The following is a 14,965-nucleotide window of genomic DNA, read 5'->3' on the forward strand; positions in this document are numbered from 1 at the left end:
CAGGTCGAGGCGAAGCGGGCGGCTCGTTCCACTCGGGCTTCCCGAGTACTAGGCTGGGCTCCTCAGTAGTAAACAAAGTGTCGCCGCCGCCTCCACGTTGGTTTGCCTCCTAGCAATCAAAACACTGAGAGGGCGAGAGACTCACAGAAACACTCGAGAATTACCAGAAAATAATAACAGAGAGCCAAAAAAAAAAAAGAGAGAGAGAGCGAGCGAGCGAGGGAGAGTGTTCATGTGAAATAGAAAAACACCCCACTACCCCCCACCAACCCACTGCCGCCTCCCCGTGGAAAACTGAGCCCCGCCCAGGCCGGCGCCCATTGGCGGCCAGGGTGCTGCCGCCGCACTCTCATTGGTTGCGGGGGCCGTCCGTCAGGGGCGGGCCGGCGCGCGCGCCGCCGCCGCCGCCGGCGGGGGGCGGCGGCAGATCCCGTAAGTCGGGGCGGTCGCGTAGTCGCTGCAGCTGCCGCCGCCGCCGCCGCCGCATTCAACAGGCAGCAGCGCAGCGGTCGCGCCCGCCCGGGGAGAGCGAGCGGCCCGCGGCGTCCGTCCGTTCGCCCTTCGTTCGGCGGGGAGTGCGACGCCAGCGCTGTCGGGGCCCCGACGACTCTGGCCTGCCGTCCAGTCAGTGCAGCGGACCCGGAGGCGCCTAGATGCGGACGGAGCCGTGAAGTTAAGTTCTGAGCTCGCGCTTCCACTCCGCCGCCGCCGCGCCTCCCTCCCGGTTTCCGTCCGCTCGCTGCACCGACCTCACCCCTTCCCGCAGATCTCGGACCGGCTCTCGGCGCCCTCTCTCCCCTCGGCGCCCCCCCCTGCCCGGTGCTGCGCTTTTCTCACTTCTGGGCAAGTCCCGCGGCTGGGGGAAGGGTGGGGGGGTCACCATGGCCGAAGCGCCCCAGGTGGTGGAGATCGACCCGGACTTCGAGCCGCTGCCCCGGCCGCGCTCGTGCACCTGGCCGCTGCCCCGGCCGGAGTTTAGCCAGTCCAACTCGGCTACCTCCAGCCCGGCGCCGTCGGGCGGCGCGGCGGCGAACCCCGACGGCGCCGCGGGCCTGCCCTCGGCCTCGGCGGCCGCTGTCAACACCGACTTCATGAGCAACCTGAGCCTGCTGGAGGAGAGCGGGGACTTCCAGCAGGCGCCCGGCTCCGTAGCGGCGGCCGCGGCGGCGGCGGCGGCGGTGGCGGCGGCGGCCGCAGCGGCCGCAGCTGCCGCCACCGGGGGTCTGTGCAGCGACTTCCAGGGCCCGGAGGCGGGCTGCCTGCACCCGGCGCCGCCGCAGCCCCCGCCGCCCGGCCCGCTGTCGCAGCACCCGCCCGTGCCTCCCGCCGCCGCCGCCGCGGCCGCCGGCGGCGGGCCGCTCGCGGGGCAGCCGCGCAAGAGCAGCTCGTCCCGCCGCAACGCGTGGGGCAACCTGTCCTACGCCGACCTCATCACCAAGGCCATCGAGAGCTCGGCCGAGAAGCGACTCACGCTGTCGCAGATCTACGAGTGGATGGTCAAGAGCGTGCCCTACTTCAAGGATAAGGGCGACAGCAACAGCTCGGCGGGCTGGAAGGTGAGCGGCCTTCGGGCGCACGGCCGAAGCGGGAGGGGCGGGTGGGTGTCCGGGGGCGCCGGCCTCCGCCTGAGGTCGCGGCGGGGCTGAGGAGGAGGATGGGGGCGGGGGGGCTCTCGCCGGTGCAAGTTCGCTTGGCCTGAAAGTGCAAGGCATGCGGGCAGCGCGTGCAGGGTGATGGCGAGAGTGGCAGAGGTGGGTGGTGGGCTTACCCGGGACCCGTCGGGGGTGGGGGGACAGGACTGAGTGTGTGCGCGCGCGCTCTACTGAGAGTTGGAGCGGGACCGGGAAGGGGCTCGCTGGGACCAGAGGGGGTGAGGAAACGGACGCCAAGAAGTGGACCTCCAAGCGGCCAGAAAAGTTCGCCCGTGAAAGAGAGGGGTGGGGCGGGGGGTCCACTGGGAGCTGTTCCCCCTCGGCTCGCTCGGACTCAAGCCGCTGCTCATATTCCCGCTCCCCATCCCCCAGGACATCGGGGGTGAGAGCGGCTCCCCGCCGCCCACGCGGCGGGCGTCCCCCACCCCCAAGCCCCGGGACGCCCCGCGGAGCCGTTTCCGCCGCGCGGGGCGGAGGAGGGCGCGGCGATGGGGGCCTCAGAGCCCCGCCGCCCGGGGACGGAGCTGCAGGTGGAGGGGAACGGCAGGGCGCCAGCCAGGAGGCCCGTGGGGCCGACCGCGCAGTTTCGGGAGGCCCGCGTGCATTTTGTTTTGTTTTGATTGCGTTTGGAAGTGGCCTCGAGTGCCGGGGGCCGGGCGCGCCCAGCCAGAGGTAGCGCCTCCGACACGTGCGAAGGGGCGGCCACCGCCGGCGGAGCGCCGGCGCCCGGCCGCGCGAGGCGAGCTAAAGTTCAAGTGTGACCCTCGGCGGGGGCGGGAGCTGGCGACGGCGAGGGAGGGGCCGCGGGCGCAGGAAGCTTGCGCCTTTAAAGGGCCAGCGCGTTCTGGCCGCGCGCGCCGCCTGGCCCCGGCCGCGGGGCGGCGAGGCCAGCGCTTCTCCGCGCCAGGAAGTGCCCCGCAAACTTGGCCTCGCCCTAGGCTCAAGGCCTTTAATTAGGCACAGAGAGGCTCCCCTGGATGACCGGGGTTGGGAAAATGTGTCCTCTGTTGCTTTTCCATCTTAGTACGGAGGTGCAGATCCGAGAGGCAAGGCAGGGGGCTTTGAGACCAGTATTTTGGGGGAGTTAGAGTGGAGGTTCGAATCTAGGGAACCGGAGGGACCTCCTGCCTCGATGGAGACCCTGTAGATGAAGTGCCTCTGGCCCTTTTTGTCTTTCTGAGAGAGAGACAGATACCCATCTGGAGAGATCCTGGAGGGGGCAGGTCCATCCCTCCACCGAGGTAGAGAAGGCCCTGGGGTGCTCAGGAGGGCGGGCTCAGGGGAGGCTGACCGGCCTTCCGTCCGCCCTACGGCTTCCAGAATCTGGCAGTTGCTCAGGGTCACAGGTAGAAGGATGGATGTCAAGGTTCTGTAGTTGAGCCAGACTCCTCCTCACCCCTCATCTGGACTGTACAGCATAGTAATTTCCTTTGCTGCGCACTTGTTACACCAAGGTTGTTTTACATACAGTGTCATCCCAGTGGTTAATGTGTGTCGGAAAGGTTAAGTTAATCACATCGTATTGAAACTCGTGGAGAAGGAGCCAGGATCTTATTTCTTCCGAAGTGCTTTTTAGAGTAAAAGCCTCACATATAATCTCATTCATTACTAGGTATTACATGCCATTTTACCAAGTGCTTCTAAAAGGTAAAGAGCCTCTGTACTTTATGCGCTGTGTATATTCTTTTAAGTTAGAAAATAGAGGGTGTCTGCCAAATTCACTTTTACTTTAACATTTGAATTTAAGTACTTATTTATTAATTCTGTTTGAGCTTTTATAAAGCATTTGCTATTAAAAAAACCTTTTTTTTTTTAATCATTCAGAGTACAATGTGTACTTAACACCGTTTTTGCATGTCCTTGGAAATGGATACAGCCTACTTCAGCTTGTTGGAGTGCCTTTCTTTGAAGATAGGGGAAGGCAAAGTTTGGGAATTATTTTTAGTTTCGCCTCTCATGTGGCCTTAAGACATTCTTAAACTGGGAATATAGCTTAAATGTTTTTATTTTTTTTTAAGTGCTTTAAAAATAAAAGATTCTAAGGCTAAAATCACCCACTCAAGCCATTTATATTAGGTTCTTTCTTGTTTTAATTTTTTTCCCAAATGCAATTATAATTAAAGAAAATGTACTGCTTAGAGCTGGAAGATCTGTTAAATGTTAGTAAGAATTATTGGTCCAGAATTAGAGGCCCAGTGGTGGCTCCCAGCAGTAGCAGTTCCCAGTAGAAACCTCCTGGGGCTTTGGGAGGGAGCATGCTGCCATTCTCAACTGAGGAAATGTTTCAGGTGTATCAGTCAGTTGGTGCAAGTCAGATTACAGCAAGTGCATTTTCACTTTGAGTAAAAGGGTATTTTAAGAAGAAAAGAAACAACCTGAAGTGTTTTCTAACTCATAACTCATCTTCTGGTTGGAGTTTTCATAAAAATGAGTTACTTGTTAAAACCAAGTTTCACTCTCAGATCTGAAAGACTCACTGTGTTTTAAAGATTCATAAAAAGGAGAAATTTTACTATGACTTTTAGCTTGGAAAAAAAAATTCAATTCTAAAATGCAAATCAACCCAAACTTGACTGCTTTAGGAGAGGCTGCTTTGGAACTAAGTTATTTCCTGTGATTTACTGTAGGGAATTAGATTGAATATTTAATTAAATATAGTTTGTTGTGCTTTACTTCCTGAGGCCTGCCTGAGAATTTGAAAGTGAGTTGCATAGGACAGAATAGTTGGAAAGCTGTTGAAAAGTTCAGAAACTTTTAGTTCCTTAAAGACTGGTTGTATTTGTGGGATATGCATTTGTATTTGTAGGAATGGTATGCAAAATCTTCTCTATACTTGTTTGAATATTGCTTAGAGCTGTCATAAGGCTACACACAAAGTGGAAGCTGAGACTTTTGGAAAACCCGGGATCTTTTAAACCATGTACAGTATTTATAAATAGTGAAACTTCATTTCTATGATCTTTTTTTTTTTTTTCTCTTCCCATACAGAAAGTTTTCTAGAGCTTGGGAAGTAATATTGTGAGTTCTGGCTCTGTGTTTTGTTTTTGTTTTGAAATTATTTGGAACACTTAATATAGGTTAATAGCTTACTTCAACAGTAAGTCTTAACAGTTGTTAAAATTGTTTTACTATGAGCTACCTGAGATAGTCTTCATTTTGGAATGAAGTTTCCTTAATTTGGTCTGTGACCTGATGGTGCATTTTCTCATAGTGTTTAAAAATTCTTTTCTATTCTGAGGGCTTTCAATCTGCAGGTGAGTAATTTAGCCACAGAGATTCCATGGCAGGTTTGACGGCTGCTTTCTTACTGCACAGTTATATTTGACAGAATCTTGTGATCATTATTGAAATTAACCTTAAAGAAAACGTTTTTTACAGTCAGGTGAAAATCTCAATGTATGTGTCTGAGGAAAGGAGCATGAGGAAAGAGAGTTGGGAAAGGGGCTAATGCAGCGAAGTGTGATGTCTTATTTGCTATAGGCTGAAAGTTATGTGGGCCTGATGTGAACATGTCTGTGGCTCAGATGTTTTGTTCAGAAGTTCCCAAATAGATGTCAAATGTGAATACGTAATTGCCCCTCATAAGAGCTTCATTTTTATTTTACTTTCGGTCTTCTGGTAAATCCTTGGGGAGATGCGGCAGGAGGGGTGGCTTCTATTTTTGAATGATATTCAGCTTTTTTTTTTTAAGTGACAAACATGTGAATACTGGAAAGAAGACATTTTAAATTCTCATGTCTCATGTATACTTTAAAAAATGTTAACGTTTGTTGAGATTCTACACACACACACACACCCCCCCCAGTTACTGAAAGGCTATGGCATTGGCAATGGACAGAAGTATTGCCAGCTATCATGCACTGCGAGGGGATCTTTTAAGTGCTTGCTTCCCAGGTGGTGCGGTGGCAAAGAATCTGCCTGCCAGTGCAAAAAATGTGGTTTCAATCCCTGGATCTGGAAGATCCCCTGGAGGAGGGCATGGCAACCCACTCCAGTATTCTTGCTTGGAGAATCCCATGGACAGAGGAGCCTGGCGGGCTACAGTCCATAGTGTTGCAAAGAGTTGGACGTGATTGAACCACTGAGCACCTCCCCCCCCCCCCACATGAAATGGGGAGGGAGAAGTGAATACTCAGTGGTTGCTTAGAATCCCTGATGGGGCGGCCCCAACGTTTTGCTTGCCCTTGTTCTCTAACCTCTTGATTCAAGCTCCTAAACTGCAGTTCTGGGTGACTTTCTAAGAGAACGTCTGTATTAGCCTGGAATTTCTTTGGGAAGCCTGAACTGTTTGTATTTTTCTGGCACTCTCTGCCCTTGGAAATGACCCAGTACCCTGGCATCATGGGAATTGACTCTGCTGGTTTTTTTTTTTTTTTTGGTCTTTGTGTGCCATAACTTTCGGGCTTCCTGGGATCCTCTTAGAAAGGCTGTGTAAGCCCCATGGTGTGGGAGAGAGCAGAGGAGTTTGCATAGTTGTGCTCCACGTTGAAGGAGCAGATCCAGCCCTGCTTCTGCAGTTCAAGGTGTGCCTTCATAGTAACAGTTTGCAAAGACTTGCCCAGTCCCCCACCTGCCCTGGTGTACACAGAGGTCTTAAGTTGGTAGATTGTTACTCAGTTGTGAACCAGAGAGGACCAGATGAACTTGAAAGTGTTTATTTTGGTGTGTCTGAGGGGTAAAGGCTTGTTATTTCAATGGATACTCTGTGTACAAATGTACAAATGTACTCAAGTGTTGATGGATCCTCCTTATTTTGGTTAATTACCAATAAGGACCAACAATATTCAAGTCAGTGGCACAGAAAGTCTTAGAAGACAATTACTACCTTTTTTTTTTTTGTAGTCTTAGATAGAACACAAGAAACATGAAAATGCTTATTTGTACATTGGTGATTTCAAGTGGTTCAACCTTTTTTTAAAAAAAAACAACCAACTTTTTTTTTTCTTTTTCCACTGGCATCCCAGTTTACTCGACTCAGTCTGTCGATGGTTTATGGACTTGTGGGCTAAGTGCTGAAAGTACTGAGTCTTGGGTTGAGTTATTCTTGCCACTTGGAAGGCATTTGGGTCACCTCTCCCCCCCCAACCCCTCCCACCGGTCCTCATGTAGCTTTGCTGTAACCAAAAGAAAGAAAAGTGAATTAGTTTTGGTATTAGGCCCAATAAAATTGGAAAGCTAAATCTGCAATTATTCTCACGTAATACATCAGGATATTTTTATTAGTACAGTTAAAGAACTGATTATTTTCAGTCTGTAGTCAAAGTATTTTCTTCCCATTTGTTGAATGGTTATTGTGTGTAAGTTATATTAGAGGCATTTGATTGATAAAAAAATGATTCAAATGTGGATCCTGTAGGGAGGTTAGATGTGACATGTAATATGATACATGCTAGCATGGTTAAGTGCCTTTGAGAAAAGTGGAGTTCTGGGTTGGTCATTGAGGTGGACCTTGAAAATGGAATGTTATTCTCCCCAAATTTCATTATAAAATATTCTCTACTGAACACTCGTCTACCTATCATCTAGTTTCTACTTGTTTCATTTTATTGTACTTGCTTTATCATATATTTGTCTGTTGGCACATCCATCTTCCCATCAATCCTTGTTTTTAAAATTTATGTTTGGAATGATGGGTTGGCCTTCATAAGGGCGTGAAAATAGGGAAGCACAGTTTCTCTGTGAGATGGATATAGGCTGCACATAGGGAAGGTGTGAAAAGTATGGGAAGCAGAGTCTACTGTCAGACTGAACTTGGACTTTATATACATTATAAAAATAATATAAACCAAATTTTTCTATGAGATTGTATCTTTGTTTTTGTAATATAAGAAATTGTGAAAATAGGCTTACATTTTAAGTTTTCTAAATACAATTTCTCAGAAACATGCTCTCCTGTAAATATAGATGCCCATGGAATGCAATTTGAAGACAGTGTGCTGCATTTGATTTAAAACTGATGTATAGAATTTGGTAATGCGTGGAACAGAATCGACTTAATGTGACTAGTAGAAGTTTATAAAATGTTTAGCTTTTTACTTGGTTCTTTAAAATCAACTTTCATGCCCAGTGTCCTGGGGACAGAGTGATTCAAAGAAAGATGATTGGGTGTAATTCTTAGTTTTTTTTTTTTTTTTTTTAATGAGAAATCTTGAAGTTATCAGTCTTTACATAAACCTACAGCAATTATGAGTGAAAGTTATGTTGCTTTACAGTTTAAATGTCAGATATCCTTAATAACTTTTTCATTATATCTTTATCCACTAAGCCAAGTACAGTATGAAGTAGGTTATAAGAAGGTGTTTCAACAGATCCAGAGGAGGTTAAATTTAGATAGACTAAACCCAAAATTGATGTCAGGAAGGTAGACATAACTGCATGAATTCAGAATACTTGAAGTGAATCTGACTAGCCTTTTGGTGAACTAAAAGGTTTATACCGTAAAAACTCTGGCATATCAAAAGGCAGACATACAGATATATTAAAACTTATAAGCAATTTTAGAAATGATAGGTGTTGAAGAAATGTAGGAAGCTGTTTTTCTTGTGTGTTTATATCTATAGTAGCAGACAGCACTTTATTCAGAAGATACCCTGCTGCTGGGAGGGGGACAGTGATGCAAAAATAGACCACATAGGTCACCACTGTGAGGTTTTGTTAAATGAGTAAGTTACCACTCACCTGGATGAAGTAGCTTTCACAGCACACCAGGTCATCCCTCTTGTGTGGTTGCTAACGATGTCTGGGTCATCTAGTCAAAAGCAACTAGGAAACGATTGGTCAGTCTTGTTTTCCCCCTCTCTACTTCTGTAGATTGAGTGAGGGTGAAAATTGCTGGCCAGGTCTTTGGTCTTTCATTCCATAAGCAGAGAGAGAGAGGTAAAACATCTCCCTCTGGGCAGAGTTAGAAGTCACTGGGGAGGTCTGTGGGTTGACAGGTCATTTCTTCCACGGTGGCCCGTTCCTGCTGACACCAAGTCATGTGAGTTCTTCAGTTCTTAATGATCGTGGGTGGCACTACCATCTTTTGAGAAGAGAGTGTCACCTCCAAAGCACGTGGCCCATGGGAGTGTGCCTGTGACCTGGCATGTGCTCTTGCCTCTGACAGGTCCTGCTCTTCTCCAACCCTCGCCAGCCACATGCATGGAGATGCCCAGGCTGCCACCTTTTTGACCATGACTTGGTTCTATAGTAATCTCTGCGTTGGTCTTTGACCTAAAAAGAAAGTCTTTTTTTTGCATTGATTAATTTTCTTCCTTAGATGATATTTGTCTTAATTGTAGCATTATTCTTTGTGTGGCTGAAGTGACAGACCTGATCTAGTACTAAACCCCATGATCTTGACAGCTCTGGAGATGCTGCCCAGCTCACCTGTTTAAAAGCAAAGCTGTCCTGAGAAAGAGGGTGGGAAGAGGCGGTGGCCTGTGTCCATTGGTTTTTCCTTCATTTGATGATGTCTAATGAAGGCTATTTTGATGAAGGCTATTTCTCAATTGCCTTTCTTTCTGAATCTAGAAAACGGGTCATGGTTTTGTGAATCTTTCCTTTTATTAAATTGGAGACTTGATAACAATCAGGACCAGGTGGCTCAGTGGTAAAGAACCCGCCTGCCAATGCAGGAGATGTGGGTTCAATCCCGGGGTTGGGCAGATCCCCTGGAGTAGGAAAAGACAACCCACTCCAGTATTCTTGCTTGGGAATCCCTGGACAGAGGAGCCTGCGCGCTGCAGTCCACAGGGTTGCAAAGAGTTGGACAGGACTTGTTGCAAAGCAGGCATGCACAGTCAGGGTTTGAGAAGAAATGTTTTTCTGTTTGCTGCTGTGACCCTGAGTTGTTACACAGCTTGCCTTTGCATTGCTAGTGAGGGGCCTACATTATTGGTTTGCTGAGTTAAAAATTTGAAAGTAGCTAAAGGAACCTGATTTCAGGAAGGGGGAGGGGACCTCAGTGGTTGTGTTTTGTACCTGAAGTAAAAAAGTCTCAAAGAGCATGATTAACCCCCTCTTATTTGGACTCAAGCCAAGACAGAGGCATGCCTCCTGAAGGAAGGAGGAAGAGGAGGAGGAGGCACTTAGCTTTGCCTCTTTGCAGTGCCCCCCTCCCCATATCAGTGTTCCTATTTTAATTAAAAAATAAGTACCTTCCTCTACCAATATCATGCCTCAGAAGCCTGCCATGTAGGTGGCTTGAGGGAGGACCTCTCTTGTCTGAATGAGAAGTGCCTGCCCACAGAAGGAGGGAGCAGTATGTTTGTAGTGATGCTGAGGGTTAAGAGTGAAGAGGGTCTACCTGAAAAGAAATGCATTTGAATTTCAAGTCCAATTTGGAGAGATAAAAAATTGAATTATGTTAATTTCTAGACTTGTTAATATTGTGTGTCCTTCAAAGCTAAAAAAATAAAATAACCACATAAATATATGGAAATGGTCTATAGAAGTAAATATATATCATATCTCAGACAGTTTGGTTGTTTGGAAGCTAGGTAAAAGGAAATGGTTTGCATATGGTTTAGCCAGAGGGTCTTATTTTGGCAGATTCTTAAGGCAGTGGATTTCATTGCACTCCTATTTTGACATGAATTTTTGCAGTTATTCCTTAGTGTAGGGTTGCAGCGAGGTAGGTGCATTTGAGATGTTCTTTACTCTATAATGTTTAATTTGCAGGATCATCAATTTGTCACACCAGCGAGGGTTCCTTGTCAGATTTCAGCCCGCCAGTACTGTGATTTGAATACTTGAGACGCCCAGCCACCTTAAAGGCAGGCGTTGCATCACCTGTCTGCTCCGCAAGGCCAGCCTTGAAGGGGTCTGAGGGGGAGGTAGCCAAGGGGAACTTGCTGAACTTGTAAATATCAGCTGAGGTTGTTTGTATACCCGATAACCTAGCTGGCTGCACCTCTCTAAACTTGAATGTAATCTTTTTTTCTCTGGATGGGTAGATATGCATGCCATCATGAAATTTACATGCAGTGAATATGAAAGAGTCCTGTGGACCCTCAGGACTGAGAGAGTTCTCTAATCTGTGCGGCTGTATTGGTCTCTCTCCCTCAGCCTTTTGGAATTTAACTTCCTCTTTGGTAGCCCATTGTGACATTTGCATCCACTGAATGTGAAAGATTCCTGTACGCCAGCTCTGGTTACCCAAAGTGATTTCTGAACCCTTTAGAATTCCTGGAGTAGAATTACTTAATGTAGGGCCTGGGTTTATATTTATTATATGCATTTGCATTAATGCGTAGACTTTCAGGTTGTGATGGAACGCTGATGTTAAGCACAGTATTTGGTGACCTGTTTTAGAAGAGGGTCACTATAATGGTTTCTATTGTTGTTTTTATTATCTTCTGAAATACATGGGATAATTAAAAAATTAATGCCAAAGAAAGAAATTTTCTAGAGTTAGAAATTCCTGTAATGAGGCACATTTTGATGCAGTTTACATTCTCTTTTTTTTTGTTTCTGTAATGAGTACTTCTCCAGCTGTGATCCCCCTGCTCTGTTGTAGCCCTGTAATATTATTCTTGAGGTGTTTCCTTAAAGTGCTCTATATTTCTTGAAATGCCATTTTGATACTTTTGATAATGAATTGTACCAAGAACATTTTTTTTTTTTAATGCAGAAGTCACTTTATTAAATAAAATTTTAGAAGCATGATTGTCAGAAGCTTCCAGAATTCCTCTGGCTACGCTTCAGTGTTTAGGTGGGTCCTTGTGCTGGAGGGCTAGTCTCCCTGTCTGTCACCATCCTTTCAGAGGCTGCCCTCCTGCATGGTCTTTTCAGCCTGAATTTCTCACTGTGGTGTCTGACTCTAGTCAGTATTAAATTAATCTGTTCAGCCGAGTTGAGTTACAAGCCATTTGGTAAGTAGTTTGAATATTAAGTTTGTGCCTTGCATTCCTTGGTGTGATTGCTTTATTTTGAGCTGAAGGGTAGGGGATAGAGAATAAAATGGAGGGAATATTGATATTGATATGGAGGCAGCTCATATTTATGCTGAGTGGTTTTTTTCTCCATGAACAATAGGAGGGTGCGTGTTTGAAGTCAGTCAGTGTTAGACCTTACTACTTTCTGATTGCATGCCTTCTAAATTATATTTCTATGAAAAAAATTAAAAATACTGATTATTGTGCCATGTGCTCCCATTGAATAGTGTAAACTATCTTGAGTCACTTGAAATGCTGAATGTGTTCCTAGAAGGAATTCCTGCTTAATTTCTTTTGTGATGAAATTATGGAGACATTTTAATCAAAGACAAGCTGTTGATGGCTGTGTCCTTAGACTACCCATTACCTCTGCCTGTATTTATGTGTAAAAGCCAAGAAGAGAAAAGGGAAAACACATTCAGTTCTGGAAGTCTTAGAGCGGAGATCGATTGCACTGCAATTGACAACTCAGGGCCGCCAATTATGCCTCATTTACACTCCCCACCTCCATTTGTGTTTCAAATCACTCTTAAAAGAGCGCTGGGAGGAAGAAGTAATGAAGGATAACAGGAAAACTTAAACCATTTCAGAGGGATTCATGACTAAAGTCTTTGTGATCCTTAACTCTGAATCCACCCCTGGGATTGAAAATGGAGATAGCCCCCCACCCCTTAAATCATGTGCCCCATTAAACTCGTTTCTGGGTGGCTTGCTGAGACTGTTTGAGGGACTCACTGAGAAAAATGACATTGAATTTTATTAAGCAGAGTTTCAAGTCCTCCACCTGCCTTTTGCAGAAAAGCTCACCTCTGTTGATGAGCTGTCCCTGCTCCCCTGGGCTGTTGTCTTGTTCCTCAGGCTTGAAACCAGCCAGCAGCCACCTTTCTGCAGCCCTGCGAGGGACACACTGCCGGCTCACGGGCCCACCGAGAAGAGAAGAGCGGGCCCACCGAGAAGAGCGTAATGACTTGTCAGACCGCATTTATTGTGCAAATGAACTTGAAAGTCAGCCGGGACAGCTCCCCCCTGTAGGCTTAAACCCTTTTGAGTTTAATGTCCCTTCTGCCTTTTTTCACCAGGTTACAGCTTTTGGATTTACAGTAACTCATTCTGGCAATAGATATATTTAGTAGTATTTTTGTGTGGTCGAACACGAGGCATGGCCTTTGACATCCTGCTAGGCGTGCTTGGCAATTTGACATCCTTCACTTTAGATGGAATTCCCTGGCTTTGTTTCCTGTGATAGTGTGGGAGTATGCATTTTGGCTCTTTCAATCAGAGGTGGAGGAAGACAGGAAAAAAGCAAAATTGGATCGCACAAAGAGGGTATTAGTTTTCTCTTCTGGGTGTGGTACACTTGGCATGCTTTTTATTAGGAGTCTGAGCCTACGAAAGTAGTGCCAAATACTGAGAAAATGCTATACTCATATTTAGTTTTATTTTCTCTGATCTAGATTTAAATTTTTGACGAGCTCGACATTTTAGGGTCTTTGAACTCTTCTTTCATCCATGTACACATGGCAAAGAGAACTAAAATGCTTGTCTTTTTGTGATGTCTTTACCAGTCCTAAGTTTGCCATCAACTGCAAAGGGGGGACGTATTTGCCCCTCTCCCTGAGGAGGGGAGTGTTGGCTGCTACTGACTAAAAGCTTACCTGTGTGATTATGTTTCCTGAATATAGTCAAAACTGACATCAAAAATTATCCCCTTTGAATTGTCATGAAATTTTAGCTTCTGAAACTTGATGAAGTGGAGAGAAACTGTTGCAGTCAGAGTTTTACAGTATTTTCTTTTTAAAAGTCACCTTTTGCTGTGAGCACTTTGAGCAGAAAATCAAAGTATCCCTACCTCCCGATAACCCACCAATAGGCCTGCCATTTAATTTTCTCATTCCCCACCTAAGGTCAATACCCAGGGTGGGTTAGTTAACAGTGTTCCATGTAGGGACTCTATTTTGTTTTCAGTTATGCACTAAATGAAGAATGCCTCGTGCAGCCCTCTGAGCTTTTTGAGGGCACACATCCACATGCTTGTATTTTAAAATAGTTCTGCTTTTGATCATCACCACCCCCCATTCTTTTTTCATCACCTCTTTGCTTTCCTTCTCATTTCAGCCCTCTCATTTGTTTTGAATATATTTTTCCAGCTTATTAATGAAAATCAGGTGAGACCTTTGCTTAAAGTTTATTGCTGGTTCCAGCAACCTGATGGTACTTACGACTGCCATTGGAAATGATCACTAAATCATTAATAGATCTGATCCCATTCAGAAGTATTTACAAGGAGATTTGTGTCTGAAACAGACAACAAGGAGTTGTCTATATAGAGGTTACCTTAAAGAGTTGCGATTCCTATTTATCTCCTTGTTCTTGACTTTTGGCTCAAGGCCTTTAAAGTTTACTGAGCTTTGTGTAAGAGAAGGTATGCGGAATCATGAAGTTTTTAGTTGAATAAATTTTAAAAGCACTGCTTGGTGTGTGAGCCTCTGGTTGGTCACTTGGAGATTTTGAGAATCCCTACCACCCACAGTGCTAAAAAGTTTATTTCTGTATTGAGCCTCTGTGTTGATGTATAATTCCCCTCCTCCTAGCCCCTGGTTTGCTCCTGGGTCTGGACTTGGGAGCTTCATTGAATCAGCTAACTTTATTTCCCCTTCATGTATCTGAAGCCATTTCCCATAATTATTTTCCCAGCTAACCCGTCCCAACTCCTTAGTAAACACTTCCAAGGACTTAAGATTTGTACACGTTGTCAAAACATCGAACCAGTGTAGTACACAGCGGCGCTGGCAGTGCCCTTGTCCCAGGACAGCGCGCTTCTGGTCGGATGGCTGGAGAGAAGGCCCGTGCTAACTTTCGGATGCTGTGTCTCCCATTGACATAGAAGAGAGGTAAGAGAACAGGGCTAGGAGGCCTGTGTTGGGTTCTCATCAGGGTTTGGAGGACAGTGGTCCTGTGTCTCAAATGAACGAAGTAGGAGCCCCACGTTAAGCCAGACCTGTGAAGAGGAGATCTGCAAGGAGGCAAGTAACTGAGGGGAATAAACTTAATGGAAGCAACTCAGTGTATTTTAGCCTTTTATGCTAAAAGCTTGTTAGTCTGCCTGTCTTGATTTTTTTTAAACTACAGTTTGTGCTGATAAGTAATCAGGGGGAGGGAAGGAAAGAGCGTTTTGGATGTGGGATAGTCTGAATGTATAGATGTGACTTCCAGCACTGCCGCATCCATCCCGTTCTGAGATGTGTAGTCAACCTGTGTTTGACTTTTGGAAGGGAGGACCACACCAAAGTGCAAGATGAGTAATCCTAGCCATATCAGTGTTGTGCTAGGTGTATATTGTCATCAGCTGTTTTTACTGAGCTCCAGTGTGTCCTCTTGCTTTTCAGTGGTGAATCT

The 14,965-nt window shown here is 46.3% G+C and overlaps 1 protein-coding gene across 3 annotated transcripts in view; it reads left to right on the forward strand.

Moving 5' to 3' along the window:
• The first annotated feature begins 420 nt into the window (after positions 1–420).
• FOXO1 (forkhead box O1) overlaps positions 421–14,965 on the forward strand; it is a 92,219-nt gene continuing 77,674 nt past the window's right edge. Inside the window, exons 1-2 of one of the 3 annotated variants that reach the window (XM_043477348.1) lie at positions 423–1,154; positions 1,338–1,556. In XM_043477348.1, the coding sequence (XP_043333283.1) occupies positions 882–1,154; positions 1,338–1,556 (492 nt within the window). In that variant the 5' untranslated portion in view covers positions 423–881. Of the gene's footprint in view, positions 1,557–14,965 lie in introns of all 3 variants that reach the window. The other 2 variants (XM_043477349.1, XM_043477347.1) reach the window with 2 other exon arrangements.

Source organism: Cervus canadensis, chromosome 9 (assembly GCF_019320065.1).
Source record: "Cervus canadensis isolate Bull #8, Minnesota chromosome 9, ASM1932006v1, whole genome shotgun sequence".
Lineage (NCBI taxonomy): Eukaryota > Metazoa > Chordata > Mammalia > Artiodactyla > Cervidae > Cervus > Cervus canadensis.